General features: G+C 64.0%; 1 protein-coding gene across 3 annotated transcripts in view; it reads left to right on the forward strand.

Moving 5' to 3' along the window:
* NFIC (nuclear factor I C) overlaps positions 1 to 25,044 on the forward strand; it is a 60,136-nt gene that overhangs the window by 20,479 nt on the left and 14,613 nt on the right. For 2 of the 3 annotated variants that reach the window (XM_074928288.1, XM_074928290.1), the window contains exon 2: positions 19,112 to 19,643. In XM_074928288.1, the coding sequence (XP_074784389.1) occupies positions 19,112 to 19,643 (532 nt within the window). Of the gene's footprint in view, positions 1 to 1,018; positions 1,487 to 19,111; positions 19,644 to 25,044 lie in introns of those variants that run through there. The other variant, XM_074928289.1, reaches the window with a different exon arrangement.

Raw genomic sequence — 25,044 nt, forward strand, 5'->3', positions numbered from 1 at the left:
AGCAATTAAAAAAAAAAAAACCAACATATATGCGTGTCTGAAGGGAGGTGAGAGCGGGGCTAAATAAATCGCCAACCTCGGGAGGCTGCCGCCCGCCATCCTGCAGGGCTGAAACTCACTTTCACAATTAGGAGCCGGGGATTCCCTTTGTTTTTCTGTACGTGGCTCTCGCCCTCGCTCGCTCTCTAATTAGGTTTTATTAAAGCCTGCAGAATTGGTTGGTGGCGGTGGTGTTTCTGTAGTGAGAACTTGCGGTTTGGAGTTTGCCGAGCGCAGGGCTCCGCTTTTTTTCGCTTTCTCTCTCTTTGTGCGCTCGGGGCGGGGGGGACGCGGGGCTGCCCGTGGCGTTTCTCCCCCCCTCTCCCAACGGCGCCCGTGAAAGAGCGTCGAGATGCTGGCGGTCGTTGAAAAAGAGGGGGGTGGCGGAAAAATAAGCGTCTCTCCGCGGGATAAGGGGGGATGCGGCGGAAGGGAGCGCGGAGATGGCGGGGCGCCACCCCCCCACGTTCTCGGTACCAGGGTGCGGGGGTCCCCTTCTCCCCGCGCCGGGGCACCGTCTCTCGGGGCCGATGCCCAGAAGTTGCACATGAATCTGCAGGGTTGGGTGTTGGTTTTTTTTTTTTTTTTTTTCTTCTCCCCTCGCCGTATTGGCTCCGATTATTTAAAAAAAATAAAAAAATAAAAAAAACCCAAAACAACAAAAAATGGGCGAGCTCGCCCGGCGCTGCCCGCGTTGCCCGGCCCGGGCAGGGCCGCCGGGGCACTGGGGGACTCGCCGCCCCGCGGAGGGGGGGGGCGGCCCGTCCCTCCCCCGCTCGCCCCTGCCCCGCAGCGCCTCGGCCCTGCGAGCCAAAGGGGGTTCCTACATCTTTAAATGGGATGTAATATTTTGGGATGGGCTTTTTTCATAACGTCACTTCATTCCTCGCTCCTTTTTTTTTTTTTTTCTTTTTTTTTTTTTTTCATTTTCTCATTCTTTCTTTTCTCCCTCTCTCCGCTGCCCGTGTCTCGGATGGAGCCGCTTCCCCTCTAACTTCCCTGCTGCCCGCCGCCCCTGCCTGCAGGCTGGGTGCGGACCCCCCCGGCCCCCCTCCCCCGGGGCGAAGATGAGCCTTTTGCCTCTTTAAAACGCCCCCCCCCCCTCAACCCCCAACCAAACAACAACAACAACAAAAAAAAAGCGCTTTATTTTTCAGGGGGTGAAATTTTGGTTTTTATTTTTAAATTTTTTTTTTTGGGGGGGTGGAAGTTGGACCCTTTTTATTTTCTCCTCGGCCCCCCCTCCCGCGGGGCCGCCCCCCCCTGCCCGGCCGTCCCCCCCCGGGCCCCGCAGAGCCGCTCCGGAGGAGAGAGAGAGAAAAAACGCCCGGACTGCTCCAGCCTCCGAAATGACTCAGTAACTTTTACGCCTCGAGTCTCAGCCCTGCAATTAGCCACTTTCCCAGCACGGCTCGGGATGTATTCGTCTCCTCTCTGCCTGACCCAGGTAACCGGCCCCCCCCCGCGTCCCCCCAATTTGTCCCCCTTCACCGCAACAGACTTTTACAGTTGCAATGCAAAAAAAAAAAAAAAAAAAAAAAAAAAGATCACCACCACCACCCCCCCCCCGATAAAAATAATCATAACAGGGAAAGGGTGGGCTGGGGCTGGTGTAGGGCTGCTCGAAGGTGCCGCGTTTCCCTCTTGCTTTCCCCCCCCCCCGCCTTTTTTAGGGTTTTTTGGGTGTTTCTGGTGCTTTTTTGGGTTTTTCTGCCTCCACTTTCACTTGGGGCGGGGGGGGGGGGGGGAAGGTTGCGTTGTGGTTTGGGTTTGGTTTTTTTTTCGCTGCGCTCAGAGGTGGGTGGTGCAGGGAAGCCACCGACTTTGGGGCTGCGGGGGGACGCGGTGGGGTGCAGGGGGTCCCCGGTTGGGTTCGGGGAGGCTGAGGGGGGCTTGGTGCTGCGGGTTTGGCCTTGGCCGCGCCGCCTCTTGCGTAGCGTGAAACTTTTTCCTTCCCCCCCCCCCCCCTCCAGCCTGGCTGCACATGGTGGGGTGCAAGGAGGTGGGGGGGCTCACAGGCTTTTTCTTCAAAATCGCCTGAGTTTGGGACAATTTGCAACGGGCTGCGCCATACCGCGTCAGTGGGCGAGAGGGCGGTGGGGGTCGCTCATGACAGGATGTGGGGGGCACCCCCCTAGTCTGCGGGGCGATGGGCGATGCTGGCCCCTGCCTGCGCCGAGGGGTGTCGGGGGCAGCCCCGTGCCGCGTGCGTGGGGACGCTGGTGTCACTCCAGGCCACGCCGACGTGGCCCAGCGGCACGCGGCGGGGTGGCCGTGCCAGGGCTCAGGGCAGGGGCAAGAGGGGCGTCCCTGGAGCCTCCCCCCGACAGCCGGTACAGCCACGGAGGCGGGGGAGGCTTCAGGACACCCCCCCCCTTGCCCACACCATGACTTCTGCGGCTCTGCCTTTGCTCCGTCCGTATTGATCGCTGATATTTATTTAATTATTGATCAGGCAGCTTCCCCCTGCCCGGCTCGTAACCTCCTCCCCGCTGGCAGCCGCTGCTCCCCCAGATTCGGCCTCGTGCCGCACCCCGCGAGGGCTCAGTTCCAGGGCGGGAGGGGGCTGCGGCTGGACCCCCGGGCCCCCGACTGGGATTCTCCTGCCAGGCCTCATCCCGCGTGCAGGGGCTGCGCCAGGATCCGGCCCCACCTCAGGGGCTCGGACTCGGGGACCCCGCGGGGGGGTCCCCTTGGCAGCCCCATGGCACCTGCGCTGTGCCAGAGGGCTCCGGCCTGGCCTCTGGCTCTGCCCGGGCGCGGTGCCGCGGGGGGGCCAGGGACGGCACCGGCACGGCCCTGGGCGCTGACCCGGGCACCGATGGGCCGCGCCGGGGCTGCTCCAGTGACCCCGGGGATGGTGCTCCCCGTCGTGCAGTTGGCTTGGCAAGGATCACACCTCAATTTATCTTCTTTTCTATTCTCTTTTTTTTTTTTACTTTTCTATTTTCTTACTCTTTTATCTTTTTTTATTACTTTTTTCTATTTTTTCTATTTTTGTTTTTTCTTTTCCTTTTCCTTTTTTCTTTTCATTTTCCTTTTTTCTTTCCTTTTTTCTTTTCCTTTTTCCTTTTCCCTTTTCCTTTTCCCTTTTCCTTTTCCCTTTTCCTTTTCCCTTTTCCTTTTCCCTTTTCCTTTTCCCTTTTCCCTTTTCCCTTTTCCCTTTTCCCTTTTCCCTTTTCCTTTTCCCTTTTCCTTTTCCTTTTCCTTTTCCTTTTTCCTTTCCCTTTTCCCTTTTCCTTTCCCTTTTCCTTTCCCTTTTCCTTTCCCTTTTCCTTTTCCCTTTTCCTTTTCCCTTTTCCTTTTCCCTTTTCCTTTTCCCTTTTCCTTTTCCCTTTTTCTTTTCCCTTTTTTCTTTTCCCTTTTTCTTTTCCCTTTTTTCTTTTCCCTTTTTCCTTTTCCCTTTTTCCTTTTCCCTTTTTTCTTTTCCCTTTTTTCTTTTCCCTTTTTTCTTTTCCCTTTTTTCTTTTCCCTTTTTCCTTTTCCCTTTTTCCTTTTCCCTTTTTCCTTTTCCCTTTTCCCTTTTCCCTTTATCCTTTTTCTGTTTCCTTTTTCTTCTTTTTCTTTCCTCTTTTTTCTCTCCTTTTCCTTTTTCCTCGTTCTCATTCCTTTTCCTTTTTCTTTCTTTTTTCTTTTTTCTTTCTTTCCTTCTTTCCTCTTTCCCCTTTTCCTTTTTTCCCCTTTTCCTTTTTTCGCCTTTTCCTTTTTTCGCCTTTTCCTTTTTTCCCCTTTTCCTTTTTTCCCCTTTTCCTTTTTTCTTTTCCTTTCCATACCTACTCTTCCACCCTGCCTCCATCCTTCCCAGGGGTCCCACCACCTCCCTACCATCCCAGTCTCCAGCCGATGCTAGGTTGGCAGAGCCTGTTGTTGCCAGCTAACAGTGCTGGTCTGATGTGGGAAGCCGTGCGGTCGCTGGCTGGCCGGCCCGAGGCTGGCAGGAGCTGTTCTGCTCACAAACCCGTGCTGTTCCCAGCGCTTCGCCCAGCCGATGAGGGGGAGCTGGTTTTTCCTCCGTAGATCCCAGCCTCCACCCCGCTGCCTTTGCACGGGGAAGGCTCCAGTTTCCCCCCACTTGCCCTGGCGTAGCCTCAGCCCCAATCCAGCCCAGTTTGGATGGGATCAGACGTCGTCTGCACCTACCGGATCTGGCCCCCCGCCGCTCCCCCCGCCGCCAGCCGAGCCGTTCCCATCCCACCCGCGCGGCGGGGAGGCTCGCCTGGGCTCGGGAGCTGCGGATGGTGATGTGGATACATTGGAACGTGCGCGGGAGCCGCCCTGCCTCTGCCGTCGTGCATCTCCCCCCGGCTACTGCCACTGCCAGCCCCTCGAGCCCTGCATGGCCACTCGGACCCCGGCTACCCCTCGGGCAGCTGCCCTTCCCGGCCCGAGCTGATCCAAGCGGGGGCTTGGCAGCCCAACAGCACCAAAATAGCCCTGGCAAAGGCATCGTCCATGACACGCTCCTGGCCAGGGCCTCAGCCCAGTCTCCTGTCAGGCTAGGAGGGTGACTCTGTGCCCTCCTCAGCTCTCTGTCCCTGTGTGAGGACTTCCTCCTGCTCCCCTGGCTCAGCTCTGTCCACCCTCAGGGACAGGCCGGGAAGTCAAGAGGGAGCTGCCCGGATTAGCAGGGAAGCAGCACCGGCACCGCCGCCGCGCACGAGGCCTCACCCTGCCCACAGGGAAGCTGGGGGGGGGCTCCGGCTGCCAGAACTCTAAAATAACCCCGGCTCTAAAGCAGCCACTGCTGCCCCCGCTTATGTGTGTCCCTTGGGAGCCTCTGCCAAGGAGCTGGTGGTGTCTCCAAAGCTGTAACAGTTATCCCCGGCTCCTGGATCTGCAGTAGGGTTGGGGGCTGGATTTGTGATGCTCCTGGTGGGGGAAGATGAGCAAATTTTATGACCGGTGGTGCTTTTGCAACCTCGTGGCTTGTCTCTGGCACCTGGCAGTCGCCCTGGTGCTCGCTGAGCCCCCAACCCTGGTACCCGTAGGCTGGGAGTGAGGCGAGATGGGAGCTGGCCTCAAAGGCAGCTGGAGTGGTAAAAGCCAGACACCCTGCTGGGGTCCGGCTGGAGACCCTCTCCTCTCTGCCAGGCCCCACGGCCCCGCTCCCACCGCTTTGCTCAAACGCGTCCTTGGAGACTGGTGTCGGTGCAGAGGTGATGCGCCTGCATCGCTGGACCAAGAGCTGGCAGCCAGGCCTGAACCCTTGCGTGTGCTGTAACTTGCGGGTGCAGCACCCGATCCTGGGGCAGCTCCCGATCCCAGGGGCAGCACCCAATCCCGGGGGCAGCCCGACCAGGCTGGCACAAACCTCTGTACCAGCGAACGCTGTCAGCACCTGGGGAAATGGGACCACCATGGTGCCCAAGGGACGGAGCCAGGCTGCAGGAGGCATTGCGGCCACGTGGCCCAGTCGCAGCCGCATCTCCCAGGTGCTGAGGGGGATCTCGCCTCTCCCTGGCTACTGCCGGTCAGTTGTGCACATCACCCGGCCTCTACCGCTGGGTCCGGCACGCGGCTGTAGTGGGGACCTGCCTGCTGGGCCCATCTCACTGGGGCATCCTTTGGCAAATCTCTTTCCCAAAAAGCACTGCAGCTTTTTGGTGAGAGAGAGAGGGGAGTGCCGGTGCTCACCCCCTCCACCAGTAGCTCCGGCGAACTGGTTTCCAGCTGGGAGCTCAGATCGGCTGCCAAAGGATGGGAGCAGCAAAGCCGGGCACGGCGGGGGGAGAGAGGGAAGGTTGCAACACACTTTCAATTCTCCCATCTGCTGAGTATTGTTTGGGAAAAACAATGAGGCCGTTCTTTAAATGTAACCTTCGGGAGATCCTCGCTTTCCCCGCAAGGCGCCTGCCGTGCCGTGCGCGCCTGCCCCCGTGAGCCCTGCCCTGCCACTTGTGCCGGCAGCACTGCCGAGGACCCCGCTGCTTCTGCCCAATCTGATCTTAAATCTGGGAAAAATAGATCCTGTTTTAAGTGCGGTTTATGAAGCCAATCGGGGGGCTGGGATGGGCACGCGGGGTGGTGGGCAGGGTAAGGCCTGCTGCACGAGACATGCCGTCGGGTGAGAGCTGAGCGGCTGGGCGGCCAGCGCTCGCGCTGCGCCACTCTCCACTGCATCACCTTGAACTTGGCTGGGGCCTCGCGCAATAAATCAGCCGCTCTCCTCCAGCGCGCTGAGGTATCCGCCAATAATTCACCTTCACGGGCAGCTCTGCCCCTGCCTGCTCTTCCCTCCCTGCCTGCAGTTCCCTCCCTGCCTGCGTTTCCCTCCATACCGGGGCAGGCAGTGAACCCGCCGCGTGCCCAGCACTGCAAGCATGCGCGCGCTTTTGCAGCTCGCTGAACAAAGCCCAGCTGGCGGGGCCCGGCTCGCTGCCCAGCTATCTTCAAGTGAGCGGGGAAAAACTCCCTTCGGTGCTTTTTTATCCCCCTGAGCTCAGGTGGGCTGGGGGTAGGTGCTGGGAGCCATAGCCTGAGCCTGCTTTGACCCGGTGGTTTTTCCCCTCTTGCAGGGGTGGCTGCAGCGTGGCCAGTGCGGTGGGTGTGGATGTGGCAGTGTTGGCATGGCAAGGCTCAGTGGGCAGTGCCGAGGGCTAGCTGAGCCGGGGGCTGGCTGTACCAAGGGCTAGCCATGCTGAGGGCTAGCTGTGCTGAAGGCTGACCGTGCCGAGGACTAGCCATGCCAGCTGCCCCTTGACACAGCAAAGAGTGAGAATGGCGGCTCCCCCTGGGAGCTCTGGGCAGCCCCAGCACAGAGAGCTTGAGAGTGCCGGGGGAAAACTGCCACGGTGGCGGCAAGAAATTCATCCTGGTCCAGGTCTGCACATGGTGGGGAGGGCCTGGAGCTGGGTTTGGCACCCAGAGGGAAGGGAGGAAACGGTGTCCCCTGCCTTTGGGGGTCATGAAGGCAGGTCCCTGCAAGGCAGGGCTCTCTGTGGCTGGCCGAGGATGGCCCCGAGGACAGGGATGGCTTCCCCTGCTTGCTTGCCAGCTTTCCTTGCCTAGTGCTGCCTGTGCCAGCCTTCCCCGTGCCTGGCCCCTGGACACTTTCCCGCAGCCTGAGGGGTGCCCATTGTCCACCCCCGGCACTCCCGGCATGGCTCTACCTGTGCTAGGGACCAGCCGAGCCCTGGATGGCAGCGATGGGGATGGTGGCAGTGATGGGGAGTGTCCCTGGGGTCCCTTGCTGGAGGGGAAGAAGGAGGGCTGGAGGCGAGGTAAAATATCTCCCTGCGAGTCTGGCTCGCTGCCTGCCGCCCCCGGCCGTGCTGTGGCTCTTCCTGCACAAGGATGGCGGTGCCGGCGCTGAGCACCACCGAGGGGGCTGAGCTCCCGTGGAAGGGGGCCAGGGGGTCCCTGTTCCCCCCCGGTCCCTGCACCTGAATTGGGGGGTACAGGCAGGGCCTCAGGGTGGGGATTTCTTCTGTGGTACCTTGGGGCTCACCGCGCAGGTTGGGGCGGGCGGCGAAGGCGATAGGGAGCGGCCGGGGCATCGATGGGTGCTCAGCCCTGTGGGCCCTGCGTCACATGGCATCACCAGTGACGTCCCCACAGGGTGGTTGGGGGCTGCCAGTGGGGCTGAGCCCAGGAGGGGTTGCCCGGAGCTGCCCAGTGCCAAACCCTCATGGGTTTTGGGTACCAAAGCACCTTTGGAGGCACCAAATCAGCACAGGCAAGAGCCTGAGCTCAGCCTCCCTCCCAGGTCAGCTGGGCACCCTGAGAGAGTGTCACCCTTGGGGAGGGGACACAGACCCCCAGGATGTGCCAGCTGCAGGGTGGGGATGCAGAGGGGCCCCACGGGCATCCCAGGGCCTGGCTCACACCCGGGCGGGCGGCTGGGTTCGCCATCCGTCACGTCGGCCTTGGGCAGGCATCCCCCGCGGCCGCGCCGTGCTGTGCCAGCTTGGCTGGGACCCAACGCCTTGTGCTGGCCGCCAAGGCCCGGCGCTTCCCAAGTCCTGGAGAGGAGCTGGGAAAGGATCCCGCGGCCCAGGTGCGGCAGCGCTCACGCGCCGGGGGACCCGTGGGCCAGCCCCTGCCAAGGATTGATTTCTCGGTTAACTCGCTGCTGCTTTAAAAGCACATTAATCCTCCCTTCCCCGGCCAGCAGCCAGCTCTAATCAGCATTTTGGGCAAAATCCCCAAGTCCAGGCTTCAAGCTGCCCGCCGTGGGCATCACCCTCCCAGCCAGCGCCGCTGTTCCAGGAGGGGCCACGGCACCCTTAGGCAGCACTACCTGGTACGGGAGTGCCAGGATCCAGCCCTCCTGCTGACCCCTCTTCCCTGGGAGTTTGTTCAAATCCGTGGTCAGGTGGATTTTTCAAAAAGATGGAGTTTTTTATCTTGTTTTTTAGAAAAAAGGCTTTTGCTCTCCTTGCAAAGGGCCCCTGCATTCCCTTCGTGGGGAAACGGTATTTGACCGGCTGTTGTCCAAAAAAAACCCCCAACATGTTTCTGATCACGAAAAACCAAGAAATATTTTTGCTTTCAAAGAAAAAAAAAAAAAACAGAGAGAGAAATGTTGATTTTCCACCCAGACGTTTCCCTTTTCCCTGAACCAGCCCCGAAACAAGAGGCGCCACCACTCCCTCCTCACCCCAGGACACTATCCTGGGGACACAGTCCCGCTGAGGACACGGTGGATGCCACCCAGGGCTCATCGGGGCACCAGCAGCAAGCAGTGCCAAGCACATGCCCCCGCTCTCTGCTCAGACCCCCTCTGCCGCTGCTCCCACCTTGCGGCAGGCCCCGTGGGCTGCCAGGGAGGACGGAGAGCGCCGGTGACCTGCTGGCTCTCCCGGGGGAGCCACCCATCACACTGTTTGCCGCAAAGCTCCCCGCTGCCTGCCCGCCTCGCCCCGGTGCAACGGGTGGCAAAGGCTCCTTCATCCCACAGTTGCTTGGCGGGAGCTGTGATGTGCCAGATCCTGCACCCCCCTCCCGCCGTCCCCTGGCTCCTGCCCGGCGATTCAGGAAAGCGAGACGGCGCGGGCTGTAATGTGACCCCCGCCACGCTGCGCCACAAAATCTCCTTTAGTAACCTGTGCGCCAGGACAGGCGAGCGCCGCGGCGTGAATACCAATGAAGCGGCGCTGGCAAAAAGTGCAGAGTAAAGGGTTTTTGATGGAAATGGCATTGCATGAGAAAGAGTGAGCGCGAGCGCGTGCCCGGAGCCTGCGCCTGCTCGCCACTGATGCCGCGCACATGGGCGCGCCGGGGCACACGCGTGTGTGTGCACACACGCGGCCCGGGGGTCGGGGGCTGCACGTGACACTGCGGTGGGGTGCGGGGGTCGTGCTGCCCCGGCAAGGGCGGCGGGACGGGGGTGAGCGGGCGGAGGGGGCTGAGAAGCGCCAGTGCAGGGGACGCGTGGTTGGGGCAGGGGGCTGCCGCGGGTGGCACGTCCTCAGCGGCCGGGGGGCTTCCTGCGGCTCTGCCTGGCTGCGGGGAACCGCTCCTCTCCTTCGGCGAAGCGCGCTGCTGATCAAAGGTGCGGGTGGGGACGGAGCGGGCCTGTGTGAGCAGCACCCCTGGCTGTGCGCCACCCCACCTTCCCGCTCCGCTCCCCCGGGAGTTTGTTAAACAAATTTCTCTAATTGCACAAGCCGAGGAGTTTGTTGGAGAAAAAAGCCGGGGAAATTCCCCTCCTCTGGGCCACCCCTTCCCCACTTCCCCCAGGGCAGGCGGCGGAGAGTGAGCAGGTCCCTCCCCATCCCCCCCCCCCCGCCCTCCTCCCCGGCTCTGCAGGAGGCTGCGACCCCGGTGCCTGCGGGGCGCAGCTGTGGGGTGTCCTCAGGTCACCCCAGCCCACATGGGGACGTCCCCCGCTCAACCTCCTCGGAGCCAGGTCACCCACATCCCCTCTTGTCCAGCCTCCGGGGTCAGACCCTGTCACCTAACACGGTAACACCCAGCACCGCCGTCTGCCCTTGCGGGCTGGCATCCTCCATCGCTTGGCTGAGCCCCCCTGGAAATGGCCTTTGCGAGCCGCCTGTGGGCAGCCCCTGACACCGAATCCCATCGGATTAGCAAACGTATGGGATAAAAGCCTCGGCTTGGCGGCAGCTCTTTACTGGGTGGGGGCTGTGGCGGCAGCCCTGCCAAGAAGGGAGGATGCGCGGCCGGGCGCCTGCCCTGGCTCCTGCTGAGGTCATGGCTATAGATAGCCCGGGAGGGCACAGGGCCGAGGGCAGGATCTGTGCACACCCTTGCCAGCTCCACCAGGAGCCCCGGGAGCACCCACTGGGGCTCTGGAGGTTGCTGGGAGGGGGTTGGCACCTGCAGGGACATGCTGCCGCCGGCGTGCCCGGCCCTGCCGAGCACTGCCTGACACCTGCCGTCCTCTCGCCGTCCATGGCGGTGAGTGGGTTTCTGCAGCCTGAGGCTCCACGGCCAACACAGTGACTGGGGGCGGCTTTCCCTGTTGTTTCCCACCAGGTTTCCTCCCTCAGCCGCTCTCAAGCGAAAGCTGGGCTGGGGCATCCGCACCCCCAGGGTGCACCCATGGGTGGGGAGCACAGGGCCAGGGTTCACCCCCCCCCCAGCTGCCTGGTCTCGGTGCAGCTCAGCTCCCACAAAAGGTGGGTGCATGCCCAGGGTGCCCCCAGCAGCCCTGCAGAGAGAGCCCCGGGGTGCCAGGGTGGCTGGAGAAGGCGTTGTTGATGAGGGCACTAAAAATAGAGTGGGACCGGGATCTTAATGGGACTTTGTGGGAAACCTGGAAACATTTTCTCATCCCCGTAAATGAGTCCAGATGCATTAGCGATGACTGCATCGCATCCTGAGGTACCGCCGCAGGGAACCGGGACGTGCTCACCAGCCTCCTCGCCTCGTGGTGGTGAATCGGTTGGAGCGGAGAGTCGCCGGCAGCAGCACTGGGGCCAAGCCGTAACCTTGCTGCGTCCCGTGTGGGACGGGGACAGGAGCTGGCTGGCCGGAGCTTGCCCAGCATCACAGCGGGGAGGACCCTGCCCTCTCAGCCCGTCCCCACCCCCGGGGTGTCTGTGCCCGGCACCCATGGGTGCGCAAGTGGGTGTTCGCGGCTCTACTTGCAGCCAGGAGCGTGTGAGAACACGCAGACTGGTAATGGCGCCGTGGCCTCCAAACCTTGGGGCTTTCTGAAGCCCCCCAGGGCTTGGGGCGGGTAGCAAGGAGGGCTGAGACAATGCGGGAGGCCCCCCAGTCCTAGGGCCAGCGATGCTGGTACCCCCTTGGCACCCTGGTGCACCCCGTTGTGGCGTTGAGCTGGCCGGATCCAGTGTGAGGGGGGGTTTCCTTCTGTTCCACTGTGGAGCTGGCGGCCGGCGTATTGGCTCCTGGAGTGCCTGGGCCTGCTTAGAGACCTTGCACTCCCCTGGGGGATGGCTTGGGGCCAGCCTGGGCAAGTAGCCCAGGGCGGGTGGCTGGTGGACTACACATCACGAGGCAGGTTGGCACAGCTGTCTCCACGGTATGGCGGTGTTACGTAGCAGTTACAGCAGTGGTCCAGGAGGCAAGGGCGGTCCCACCCCACATCTCAGTTTACCTCCAGGTGGGGAACAGCACCCAGCATGGGAAAGGGACACTCGTCCCCTGCCCCAGCCCTGGGCGCTGGCTCATCACGTGGGGGACAAGGGCACCGGCCACAGGCACTGGCCTCCGCGCCGGGCACCGCCGGAGCCCAACGTCCCGAACAGAGTCCCTTTGTGTGGGCCGGCCCCCGCTCCTGCCACTTGGGAGGCATCCAAAACCCTCCCGAAATAGGACCCGGCCAGGCTCAGCTTTTGAATCTCCCCAGGAAGGCTCTGCTGAGCTGCCGAAAGCAGATGAAGCTCCCCCCGCATTAAAACAGTCTCATCCTGCAGCGCTTGGGGTGCAGGATCCGGCTCCGCTTGGGGCAGTGCTGAAGCTTCGGGGACACCCGTGTGTCTCTCTGGGAGAGCCTGTCACAGCCATGTGCCTCAGTTTCCCCATCCCTAGGTGGCAGGTGCTGACAGGGTGTTCCCAACCCCCAGGGAGCCTGTGAGATGCTGGAGCAGCGGGTGAGCTGCTAGCACGTCCCTGGCGCAGCAAAGGTGACAGGGCTGGGGAGGGGCCGTGAACTCTTCACCGCCAGGGCCCAGGGGGCGGCCAATCCTCCAGCAAGGTCGCCAGCTCCTCAGTAAAAGGCCGGGGCTATTTTTAACCAGTGACTTGCTCCAACCTGTCAGGGATTGGATTTGCAGCGGGGTGAGCACCACAAGCTAATTGGGGTGCTCCCCGTCATGGGGTGCAGAGACACCTCCGGTGCCAGCCCCAGCCCCAGCCCCAGCCGGCACCCCCAGGGGGGAGCTGCGGACCCCTTTCTGCACCCCCACACCTTTAATAGTGCATAATGGAAGGGTGAATTAATCCCCCTTGGAAAGACCAGGATGGAGCAGGCAGGGCTAAAAATATGTTGGGAGGGAAATAAAACCGCCTGCGTCAGGGGCTAAAGCCGGGCTCAGCGCCCCGGGCTCAGCCTAGGGGGGCTGGGGAGGCCCTGCCTGCTCCTGCTTCCTTGGTGCTTGGGGTAGAGGTTGTTGAGCCAGGGCTCCCTGCCGTGCCCGGGGTGAACGTGGTGCTGCCAGCCTCCGTGCGTCTCCTGCCTCAGTTTCCCTCTGGAATTCTGGGGGTACAAGCTGCCGCCATCCCCCCGGCACATCCTGGCAGCTCCCAAGCTGGGACCCAGGGGTCTGGGGTGGGCGAAGCGCTGGGTCTTGGGCACCGCTCCAGCCCTGCCACCCCCATAACAGCAGGCCCCACCGTGTGCCAGGAGTGGGGCTGGGGGGAGCAGGCCGCCCCCGGGGCCCCGCGCTGACGCAGGGCCGGGTGGAGGAGCTGGCAGCGTTGGGGCCTGTTGGCAAAGCTTTTTTTTTTTCCAGCTCCACAAGACATTTCCCTTCCTTGGAGCCCCAGGGGGGTTTCAGCTGGGAAGCCACGTGGCCCCGGCGCTGCCGGCCACGGGATGCTTCCCGGGGCAGGGGGACGTCTCCTTGGCCATGGGCCGGGTCCCCTCCGTGCTCCCTCGGTGCCGCTCGTGGGGCTCTTCCTGCACCCCAGCAGCCACCATCACGTCCTGTCTCTCCTGCAGGCTGGCCTGGTGGGTGCCTTGCCTCAGTTTCCCCAACTTTGGAAAGGCAGCGCCGCACCCTGGGGGTAGGTGGGGTCACCCCAGGGAAGCAGCTGAGCCGTCGGCTCCTGCATCCTGAGGGGGACGGGCAGAGACGGCACTTGGGGAGCTGAAGCACCTAGGGGATCCGAGGGAGTCTGCGGGAAGTCAGCAAGCTGCCCCGGGCGCTCCCACTGCCAGGTCTCCCTCCCCCACACCCACTGATGCCGCTGGCCGTGCCGCTGCTGGGTACCATCCCCAGCGCATCCTTACCCCTTCCCCACACCCCGGGCGCACCACTCCCCAGTTTGGGGTGTATTTAGCGAAGCCAGGGGCCAGCAACACCAGTTGTTGCTGGAGGTGAAGGTGCATATGGGCAGACCAGAGGTGGGGTGATGGGCACAGGGTTGGGGCACATATTGTGCTGCCAGAGAAGCTCCCCCCCCCAGCTTCAGCCCACCTGGGCCACCCCCGGCTGCCGGCTGCCGGCAGTGCTGCCTCCCCAGGGAGGGCTGTGCCGGCTGGCACGGGCCCAGGCAGCGCTGGCACCTGAGCCCGGGGCTGCAAAGAGAGCTGCTTTTCTTCCTGCTGTTTTCCAAAGCAACTGGCAGGTTCGCTGCCTGCCGCGGCCTCCCATGACCCGCGGCGGCGTCCTCGGCGCGCTCCCCGCGCCCCCGCTCGCAGCCGCACCACCTGCGAGGGCGAGCGCCGGCATCGCCTCCCGCCCCGGCACGTAGGTGCAGGCAGGTGGGCACCGGCCTGGTGCAGGGCGCTGGTGGGGTTGCGATGGCTCAAACGACCCACCGGGGTGTTTTGGGGCAGCACTGGGCACAGGGGGCCCTGGGCAGCTCAGCGAGGAGTCTGGGGCGGGTGTGTGGTGAGCACCGCGTACTTTAGTAGCCCATCTGCTGCCTCCCAGTCTGATCCTGAGCAGGACTGAGCAGCGAGGCAGTGCATGAAGCGTGGGAGCCCCTTTCTGACCTTGCATCCGTCCCGCCTGGCCCTCCCACCAGGATGGCCACATCCAGAACATGCTGTGGATACGGTCCAGCCTGTACGCAGCCCTGAGCTGTGCATGGATGTTGGCTGGACGGTGCTGCGGCTCTGGGAGAAAAAAAAAAACCACCTGGGGTCTGGGGAGAGGCTGCGGGGGGTTTGCACCGTGTCCTGCCTTCGCCTCCACCCTGGCTGGCGGTGCCAGCTGGGCTGCCCCGGGCACTGGGGCTCTGTGCCCCGGTGCAGGCTGCGAGAGGGGTTTTGCAAGCGTGGGGCTGGGTCGTCCCCACCCCAGCTCAGCTGCTGACGCCGGGAGCTGGAGGGAGCATCACCACAACAGCCTGTTCTGCCCCACGGGCAGCTCCAGCGCGGGGACGGGTGTGCACAGCTCCCGTCGTCACCGGCTGTGTTCTGGGAGCTCCCTCCTGCTGCCCCATGCCCAACATGCCTCGGTTTCCCTTTCCACCCCCCCAGCATAGCGGTACTGCTCTCCAGGGCCAGGGAAGCCTCGTTAGGACTTGCCTAGCAGGCCGGGAAGCCTGGCTGCGCCATGCCGGCGAGCAGCAAAAATTATGAATAAGCTCTTGTTAATAAATACTTTATGATGAATCCAAATAGATTTCCTCCTCTGGAGCAATTATTGTAAAATGGGCTCTAATATGGTGCAGGGCTGGCCCCAGGAAGGGCTGGGTGCTTTTCAGGGCCTAAGTGCCTCCTTCCATCCCCTCTAATGAGCACTTCCCAATCATTTGCATCTGTCTCGGCAACAGGTCTCATTACCAGGTTAACTTATTACCGAGAGCCGCTTCGGCAAACAGTTAAGAAGCAGCTACTGGAGGCTTTGCTGAGGCTGTGTGAGAGCGTTTTGTCTGTGCAGGGGCACCCATGGACTCCGGCAGAGGGAAACTGAGGCTGGGGCGAGGAGTGAGTCCCTGCCATGCCCCTTTCGGGTACTGGGATTTCGGGATTTTCAGGATTACCACCATCTCTCTAGCTGCATCCCCCCTGCCGCCACGCCGAGGCTTCCTGTGGCATGGTGCCTGGTGCCAAACTTGCCAGCCCCTGCCCAGGCTCGCGAGGCCGCGGGGAGTGGGACCTGGCAGGAGCAGCGGCCGTGGGAGCCGGCAGCAGTTTGGAGGTGTGTGGCTGGCTTGTGGGGAGGCTGAGCATCCTTTCATAAAATAAACCCTGTGTGGTCCCTGCAGGGCCGGGATGCGGCGAGGTCGCCCCGCATCGCTCCCTGCCCGTGGTGGGGATGGCATTCTGCTCTTCCCCGGGGCCGGTGCCGGGCTCGTGGGGAACAACACCAGTTGCCAAGGTGACTGATCCCTCCTGTCCTCCTCCTCCTCCTCCTCCACCCCCCTCGCCCACACCCCACCATGAAAACTGCTTGGGAATTTCCTGAGGACGTGTTTTTTTATTGGAAAATTCAGGCTGTTTTGCTGAGCCCGACCTGTTTGGACAAGGCGTTCGAGCGGAGGATGCTCAGAGGCCTGGCCAGCCCTTGCCGTGGTGCCCAGCCACGGTACCCGTGCCTGGTGCTGTGTCTCTGTGTGGCACAGAGCATCCCCCACCATCCCCAGGGGGGAAGGCACCCAGCACCGCCGAGCAGCCGCAGCACAGAGCCCCAGCACCAGCCGTGGTGAGGACAGGCAGGAGCCTTGGCCGTGCCCCCACCAGCTTCCTGGTGCTGCTAAAACCGCGGCTGCCAGAGGAGTTAATCCTGGCACAGCTCCATGCAGATGGCTCCTTCCCCTCCCCACTCCACGGCAGGACTGACACAGGACAGAGCCAGGCTCGACCCATGCCTCAGTTTCCCCTTGCAGCATCTGGCACGGAAAGTCTGTGGAGGGGGGGGGCGACGGGGGCCCTGTGCTGGGGCCAGCAGCACCCCGACACAGGCGTGCTCCCCCCCGGGTTGTGGGGCTTTACAAGCCCGGGCTGGATGAGGCCCAAGCACGGGCTCTGCTGCCAGATTCCCATCCGGAAGTGCCCCGGGAGCAGCCTCGTCTGGGGTATTGCAGCACGTCTCTGCTTCCCAGCCCCGTGAAGGAAAAACAGCAGGAGAAACACTTAACCAGCCCTTTGCCGGCGCTCTGTGCTGCCGCCTGGGGTAGGGGGGCCGGCAGGGATGGGGGACAGGGACAGATGGGAAGCACATCCCTGCCTTTGCTTTCCAAAGCGGAGCCGGTGTCAGGCCAGGGCGCTGTGCCCGGCTGAGGGGCTCACCCCAACGTGGTGCCGGTGGGGATGCAGGGCACAGGGACGGTCCCCAAGTCTGTTAGCTTGTCCCCTTGGCACCCTGCTGCAGCCATCCCACTGGCTGTCCTGGTGCCCCCCGGCTGCCCTCGCCTGGCCCCGCTAAAGCGGCTTAACTCTGCGCGGCATCGGCGCCGGATAAGCTGGGCAGGAGGGAAAGTTGGCGAGGGGCTGATTGGCTTTCGGTGCAGCGCTCGTCCTGCCGTAATCCTGGGGGCCCGGGGGGGCCACAGTGGCTTCAGGGGCACCAAGGGCCATCGGGGCTTCTGCACGCAGCGGGTTTCTGGGGGTTCCGAGTGGGAGCTGAACATCCTCGGCACCATGATGAGGGGGGACAAAGCCAGCGCCTGCTCAGAGCCCCACAGAAACTGGGACATTTGCACTTTCTGCCCTGTGGAAGGGCACCGAGCATCGCCTGGCCCCCGCAGCAAGGGTGAGCAGCACCCAAGGGTGCTGCCTCCCCCAGCAGGGATAACCTGGTTCTTGCCTGACTTGCCAGCAGTGATGCCCGGAGTGGCAGTGCCCAGCAGGAGGCCCGGGACAGGGACAATGGCGTGGTCCCCCTCACGGCCCTGTGGCCAAACCCTGCTGCCGGCTGCCTGGGGAGGGTGGCGGGGCCGGGGGATGGCAGCAATTTGTAGGGCTCATCTGAATAACTGGCCACCAAGGAAGATCAGCCGCCCACCGCCCCGGCCAAGTATTGTTTTTGGAACTCGCTGCTGCTTTTTTCGGCTCCTGTCTTACTTTTCTTTGACCTTCTTCCCTGATTTAAGACACATGCCCAGCCCTTGCCCAGCTGCGCTGAATTAGCGGCTGCTGCTGGGGAGGGAACCAGACCCTGCGGCTGCACGGGGCTGCAGCCACCCCGGGAGCTGCTGGCGGGCACGGGTCCCCCGGGTGGGGACAGTTTGCCCTGGCAGGATGAGTCCCCCAGGCAAGGATGGATCCCCAGGGTCAGGATGGATCCCCCAGCAGGATTGGGGTCCCCATGGGTGGGATGGGTTCCCCAGCAAGGGTGGGTGCCCTGTCCCTTGTGGAGTATGGGGGGACACCGGCAGGGTCACAGCTCTGGTGGGTCCAGAGGGGGGGCTGTTGGCTCCGGGGGATGGCGGGGGTGTGTGCGGGGGGTATGGGTCTGTGCTGGCAAATAACAGGATCTGTGCTTGGGGGGACTTTTGGGCCGTAGTGGGGATGGCTGGTGGTTCTGGGGGTCTGCGCCAGGTTCGGGGGATGGTAGGGTCTGTGCTGGGATGTCTGTGCCAGGTGACAGTGAGGTCTGTGCCGGGGACACTGGTCCCAGGGCTGCGCCGAGGGAGCTGCGCAGGTTGGTGCCAGGGAAGCAGGTTTGGGGTTTTGAGGGGTCTGGTTTGGGGTTAGTGGGGTCTGAGCTGGACTTGGGGCTTAGTGGAAGTTAGTGGGGTCCTGTATGGGACTGGTCCCTGCTGGGAGCCTGCTTCAGGGGACACAGTTCCCTCCAAGCAGGGTCACTTCGAGACGTGTCTGATTTGAACGGGGAGCGGCATCACTGCCCTGGGGTGAGGGGACCAGCCGCTGCCTCCAGAGCCACTCACCCCATCCCACTGCTGGGGGTCCCCTGGCTCCTGCCCGCGGCTGCCTGCTGGGTCCCTCCCTGGTGCAGCGCCTGCCCTTGGCACCCTCCCCACTGGGTGGGTAACCCAAACCCGGGCACGACCCTGTGACCTGGGGCTGTGGCACGGCGGTACAGCTGCCACCAGCCACCCCCTGCCCGGCCCTGGCAGCCTGCGGTGAGACTCGAGCGCCGAGCTGGGCTCTTTCCTCCTCCACATCATCACCCATCATGAGGGACCCTCAGGGCCAAGTCCTGCCCACGGGGGTCAGCTTGCTGCCGCCCTGGGCACGCGTGGGGATCTTGGCCCTCTCCCTGACGTTTTTCAAAGACAACTCCAAACACCCTTCTGTCCCACGGTGGGGTTGTGCCCCCCCCCCAGCCAGGAAGCACTGATTTTCCGAACTAGGAAAAAAAAAAAGGGATGCGGGAAGGAGGGGCCATTGAGAGGGATGCATTTTCCTTGTTTTCTTTTGGGGCTGGACTCATCCAGCAGTGCTCACCAAATGGAAAAAGGCAGTCAGAGCATGCCTTGTGCACCGGGCTGGGCGCCAGCTGCTGGGCTGGCCACAACTGGGGCAAACTGGGGGAGTTTCCTGCTGGTCCAGAGGGATTGAAGAGGTCCAAGGCACACGCAGCCCATGCAGGAGCACCCGGGATGCTGGGGGTTTGGAGGACCCGTCCCTTGGGTGCTGTGGTCTGGCAGTGGCTGGCACCAGCACAGCGGCTCCAACGGGTGCGGTGTCAGGTGGGATTTGGGTGCCTGTGGGAAGCAGATCCCAACGTGCATGGGTGGGAGGGGGAGAGGGGCCAGGCACTGCTGAGCCGCTGAGCCCCTCTGCGGCACCGCCGGCTCTGGTATGTTCTGGACACCCCCAGGTGGGAGAATTGCAGCTGGTGGGATTTATGGGGGTCTGCCGGGACAAGGGGGGGATCCTGCTGTGTGGGGAGGGGCTCCCTGTCCCTGGCGGGCATGTGCCTCTGCCACAGCTCTTCCGCTGGGATGCAGTCCAGAGGGGGTGTCCCCAGCGGGTCGCCACAGGCTCCCCAGCCGTCACGGGTTGGATTTGGAAGGGAGGCTCGGCCGGGAGTGACCTCATGTCCCTCCGCTCCCGCAGGATGAGTTCCACCCCTTCATCGAGGCGCTGCTCCCCCACGTCCGGGCCTTTGCCTACACCTGGTTCAACCTGCAGGCCCGCAAGCGCAAGTACTTCAAGAAGCACGAGAAGAGGATGACAAAGGATGAGGAGAGGGCGGTGAAGGATGAGCTGCTGAGCGAGAAGCCAGAGGTGAAGCAGAAATGGGCCTCGCGCCTCCTGGCCAAGCTGCGCAAGGACATCCGGCCTGAGTGCCGCGAGGACTTCGTGCTCTCCATCACGGGCAAGAAGCCCTCGTGCTGTGTCCTCTCCAACCCTGACCAGAAGGGCAAGATGCGGCGCATCGACTGCCTGCGGCAGGCGGACAAGGTGTGGCGGCTGGACCTTGTCATGGTCATCCTCTTCAAAGGGATCCCGCTGGAGAGCACCGACGGCGAGCGCCTGGTCAAGTCAGGCCAGTGCACCAACCCCATCCTCTGTGTCCAGCCCCACCACATCAGTGTCTCCGTCAAGGAGCTCGACCTCTACCTGGCTTATTTCGTCCGCGAGAGAGGTGGGTGCTCGGCCGCCTGTGGGGCAGAGCCAGGGTGGGTCCCCACCAGAGCTGGGGGGGTGCATGTTCCAGCTTTCCCATCACCCCCAATGTCTGTCCCATCTCTGGCTCCAGCTTAGGGACACCGCCTGGGGACACATTTCCCATTGCAGACCTTGCGAAGAGGAGCCCAGTGCTCCCCTCGCTCCAAACTGCTGCCCAAGTGGGTGCCCCCACCCTGCCCATGCAGCCCCTTTCCCCCAGCCGGGACAGATCCGGGCTGCCCTGGGAGGCGTGTGCCAGGGAGGAGAGGAGGCGCGTGGTCCCTGAGGATGCTCCTGGCTCTGGGGGGGGTTAGCCCCACATGCCATGCCTGCCTGACGTGACTGTGCCGGCAGCCCAGCGAGGAGCGGGTGGGTGGCGTGGGCAGGAAAGGGACAGCCTGTTCCTGAGGGCTGGAGCTGGGAGCGGTCCAGCAGTGCCAGTTTGTCGTGGGCTGCGGTCCCAGCCCCTCACAGGGACGGGAGCAGCCAAGGCTGGCTGGGGAGGGGGCAGCGATAATGCCAGTGGGGGCAAACCCCAGCAGCTCCTGGGAGGATGCAGCTCCCCCGCCCCTCACCTGCCCGGGGGTCCCACAGACCCGGTGGGACAACTGGGCTGGTTTCACTGCAGCAAAGAGGGAGGGTCAGACCCGCCCCTGAAGCCTTGATGATCAAAAGGGGGAAACTGAGGCACAGCGGGCAGGGCAGATGGCGTTTTCCAGGCTCAGAGGATTAGGCCCTAAGCCGTCGGCCCCGCCGCTGGCTCACATCACCTCCCCTGTGTGTCGGGAGAGGAAGCTCGTAGTACCTTGGGTCAGATCTTATTTTATCCAGGCAGGTTTGCTGTCCCTGACTCGTGACATGCTGGCAACTGGGGTCCCCCACAGACTCCGACATCCCCCAGCACCCCCAGGTGGGTGAGGAGCCTGGGGAGATGCTGTGCGATCCCCGCGGGCGAGGGTGAGGCTTGGTTTCACAGGGATGATGCAGAGCCAGGGGGTCTGTGACACGCAGCCCCAAGGGGTGGTCAAGGGGCTTGTGGCCCCGCCATGGCCAGGCCACGCTGCCCAGTGTGTGGGGACCAGGACATCGGTCCCTTCCTGGCAGCAACCCCCTGCCCATGCCCATGGTGATGCCCCCCAGCCCCGTGAGTCCATCCCCATCGACACCGCAGCGGGGGGAGGTGGGGCTGGTGGCTCCTTGCCCAGCACTGGCCAGGGCCCAGGGACAGATAGTGACAGCACAGAGGGCACCGCGGTGCCGGCAATCCCAACAAAGCAGGTGCCAGCACCGTGAATCACGGTGAGCATGGGCAGCCAGAGACTGCTCTGCCCCCATCCAGCCAGCGGTGGGACACGCTGGGTGACACTGGGGAAGCTGAGGCATGGCGATGTGACCCCCCCCTTGCTCCCCAAGGAGTTGCCTGTCCCGGGCAGGGCGCTGGAGGGGCACTGCCAGGCCCTCCGGTCTTTGGGGAAAAGCAGGGCACAACCTCATGGGCCCAGGTGGGACCCCAGGCAGGTGGGGTTGCGGGCGATCACCCGGGGGGTGGGGGTGTGTGTGTGCAGTCACACACGCATGTACAGCCAGGACCTGCCTGCCCGGCCGCACCCCCATTGTGTGCGCATGCGTGGTGCCCCCGTGCCCATTCGCGTGGCTCGCCAGCTCCCAGGCAGAATGGGGCCCATTTCCCAGTGCCGCACTGGGAATGGGAACAGTGGGCACTGTGCTGGGGACAGGGGTGTCCTAGGCACTGGCTGGTGTGGGGACGTGGGTGCCCTGTGCAGGATGAGGCAGCGGTGCTGGGCAGGGTTACGGGGGTGTTGTTTACTGGGCTGAGACATGGCCATGCTGCACTGAACTGGGATGGGGTACTGGGCTTAACTGGGGTGCTGCATGCCGTGCTGAGTGTACCCCATGCTGGGCTGGGGGCACCCTGTGCTGGCTTGGGTGTAGGCTGGGCTGTGTGGCACGCTGGACTGGGGGGTACCCTGTACTGGGCTGGACTGGGAGCACCCCTGTGCTGGACTGGGAGCCCTGTGACAACAGCAGAGACCAGGACCCCCACGGCAGCTGTGATGGGTCCCTGTGCTGGCAGGTTCCATGGCCACGCCGCAGCCGGCAGGTGTCCCCAGGGAGGTGACTGCCCCTCTGCCACCACCCCCCGCCCCCACCGGCGACCTTGACCCCAACGTCTGGGTCCCCAGCAGCCGCAGTCACCTGACTGTCTAATTGGGAACACAGTGGCTGTAAATACTCTCTGATAAGGCCTGGCAGCCTCTCACTTTCCCTGTTAAGGTCGCTCTGTGCCCTGGTTAAGGGGGACTGGGACGGACCAGTGGCACCAGCTGTGCTGGGGGTGGGACCCCCGGGGTGCTGCAGGACGCTGGGTGCCGTGGTAGGGTGGGTGCTCAGCATTGCCCCGGCCCACAGCGGGCACTTTCTGTGGGGCTGTGGCTAGAGAGGGGTTACCTAGGTGCCGTGTTGGTGGGGAAACCGCCACCTCACCAGTGGCACCGTGCGCTGGGTGGCCAGGCCGGGTGATGGCACCGCTGGGGTGTGCCGGGAGTCCCCAGGGCCTCCTCCCTGCCCAGCACGCTGCCTGCTCCCTCCTGCCTGCTCCCTCCTGCCTCTCCCTCCTGCCTGCTCCCTCCTGCCTGCTCCCTCCTGCCTCTCCCTCCTGCCTCTCCCTCCTGCCTGCTCCCTCCTGCCTCTCCCTCCCGCTCCCTCTGCCCGCTTTTCCCCCTCGCACATCTCACCCTGCAGCCAAGCCCCCACCCCCAGTATCCCCAGCCCTTTGTTGCTGGGGAGTGAGCAGGAGGAGGCTGGGGGGAATCTTGCCTGAGTGGAGCCCCCCCGGCTGGGCAGCTCCAGCTCCCCGCAGCCCCCGCGGCCCCCCGTTATCAGGCTGGAGCACGTGGGCTCTGGCTCCCCCGCCTACACTCGGCCCGTTTTGCTGGTGTCAGCACAATTTCCCAGCCACTGCTCTGGCAACGCCGGGGAGGGGAGATGGTGAAGGAGCCCCCCCGGCCCCACTCTCCCTACGCGGCGTTGGGGGCAGCCTTAGGGGGGGCTGGTGCCCAGCCTCCACCCCAGACTGATGCCAAGGGCCAGCTCTGCCTTTTGGCTCTTTCTTGCCCCCCCAGCCCTCTGCCTGGAAGACCAACATGGTTTCCGTGGCCCTGGGTGCACGTGGGGAAACTGAGGCACGAGCGATGCTGGGCTGCGGGGAGGCCACGTCCCAGCCCCGCTGGCCCCGGCGGGGCTGTCAGGGGGTGCAGGGGGCTGCCGGCTGCCCGGACCCACTCCCCAGCACGCACCAGCGCATCTCCAGCCCCGGGCGCGCGGATACCCCCGTGGACAGGGAGAACTGCCGGCTGGGTGCCGGCTGGGTGCCGGCTGGGTGCAGGATGGGTGCAGGATGGGTGCCGGCTGGGTGCTGGATGTGAGCAGGGCTGGGTGCAGGGCTGGGCTCTGCACACCGCAGTGGGGGAGGGGATAGCGCTGCAGCCCAGAGCTGGGTGTGCAGGCGAGGGGGGGGGGGGGGCTGGGGGGGGAGCTCGGAGGTCGCTGGTGAAAGTCAAAAGCATTGCAGTAAAATGGTAATCAATCTCCCCAGTCGATGGTGCCAGGACCTTCGAAGCATTACACAGAGATTCCTCCCAGCAGCTCCTGACAGCAGCAGCCAGTCTGGGGAGGCTGGTGCCCCCCTTCCTGCACCCCCACCTCAGTGCTCCCCACCACTGTGGGCCCCCCCTCCCTGCACCCTCACCTTTGTGCCTTCATCCCTGCATTCCCCATCCCTGGACCCCCATCCTGGCACCCCTCATCCCTGCCCCCCCCTCCCCATCCCTGCATCCCCACCCTGGTACCCCCATCCCTGACCCCATCCCGACCAGGCTTCAGGAGCCGGGGGTGGGGGTGTGTGGTGTGTCAGGGTGGGATCAGCGCTGGCCCCTCGCACCCTCTGGGGTGCTCTGGAGCTGGCAGGGTCCCCACAGCCACCGTGCTCAGCAGGGCTGGGACACACGCACAAGGCGCTGCCCTGCAGTGAGCTTCCCCTCGCCACGCCTGGTGGCTGAGCCTGGCTGTGCCCCTCCAGGGCCGTGCAGGGTCAGAGCAGATGGGTGCCCCGGGCGAGCAGGCGGCAGGCCCCAGGGTGGCATTCCCCCCCCCCGCCCTGGCACCCCACTGCCACGTGCAGCCGGCCGTGCTGCCGCTGGCACGCAGCGCCCAGGGGGAGGCAGGGACCTCCACGCCGTGCCAGCATCTGCGTCGCCCACCGCCTGGCAGCCCCTTATCTCCCCTCACCAGCCTCGCCACTGGCTGCGGCGGGAGGCAGATGGCACCAATCTGCCAGGGAGCCCGTGCCAGGGCTCTCATCCCAAGCGCGCCGGCCGGCCGTGCCAGCCCGGCCGTGCCAAACGTCTGCGCGGTCCCTCCAGATGGAGGAGCAGGCGTTTCCCCAGGCAGCGCCGCTCTGCCAGCCCCCGCGCAAATATTTATCGGCAGGGTTGCGAGGAGATTGATGGGGTGCACAATATTTGGGCTCTGCCATTCGCAGAGCTGGACACCGGCGGGCAGGCGGGTCAGAGAAACACACCCCCCAGCACACAGATAAACACGGGCAAACCGTCCTCCTGCACCAGGTACCCATCCACTCCCGGCCCAACAAGCAGGGAGGCCGGGGCTGAGGGGAGCAGCAAGGGCAGAGCCCAGCGGATCTGGGGGGAGAGACCCCCCCGGAAAGGGCACAAGGGTACGAGACATTAGAGAATCGACAGGGGCTGGGTTCCTGCCCCTGGCAGCTGTGTGCCACAGGGGCAGGGTGGGAAGGGGCTCACGGGGGGGTGCAGCGACCCCGGCCACCCCCATCCCCTGGGGTGTCACCGCCTGGGGTGTCACCGCCTGGGGCACCCGCTGTCCCCGCGCCCGGCCCCACCGTCAGCCCGGCGGCAGTTTGGCTGCGCTGGAGCTCTCTGGATCGATGTGCCGGCGACCTTGGGGAGGTCAGGGCTTCCCCGGCTCCCGCAGTGCGCCGAGCCAGAGGCCTGCCAGCGCCGGTGGCTTCCCCGCAGTGCCCAGCTGGCAGGGGGCAGCCCCAGCCCCACGTCACCAGTGAAGCGAGTTGCCCCGTGCTCAGCCCCACGGCCTGGGGCAGGGTGAGCAGAGCCTGCCGGGGACCTGGCACCGAGCGCCACGTCCTGTGGTGCCGGGGCTGGGGACGAGGGGCCAGAGCGGTTCCCTGCGCCGTTCGGCGCCCGATGAATAAAAGATGAGTGAGCTCTGTCTCGCGAGCACCTGCCGTCCCCCGCCTTCACCACCCGCCATCCCCCCGTGCTGGCAAGCACCGTGCCCTCCCCGGGGCTGCAGTTGCCATC

Source organism: Athene noctua, chromosome 27 (assembly GCF_965140245.1).
Source record: "Athene noctua chromosome 27, bAthNoc1.hap1.1, whole genome shotgun sequence".
Classification (NCBI taxonomy): Eukaryota; Metazoa; Chordata; class Aves; order Strigiformes; family Strigidae; genus Athene; species Athene noctua.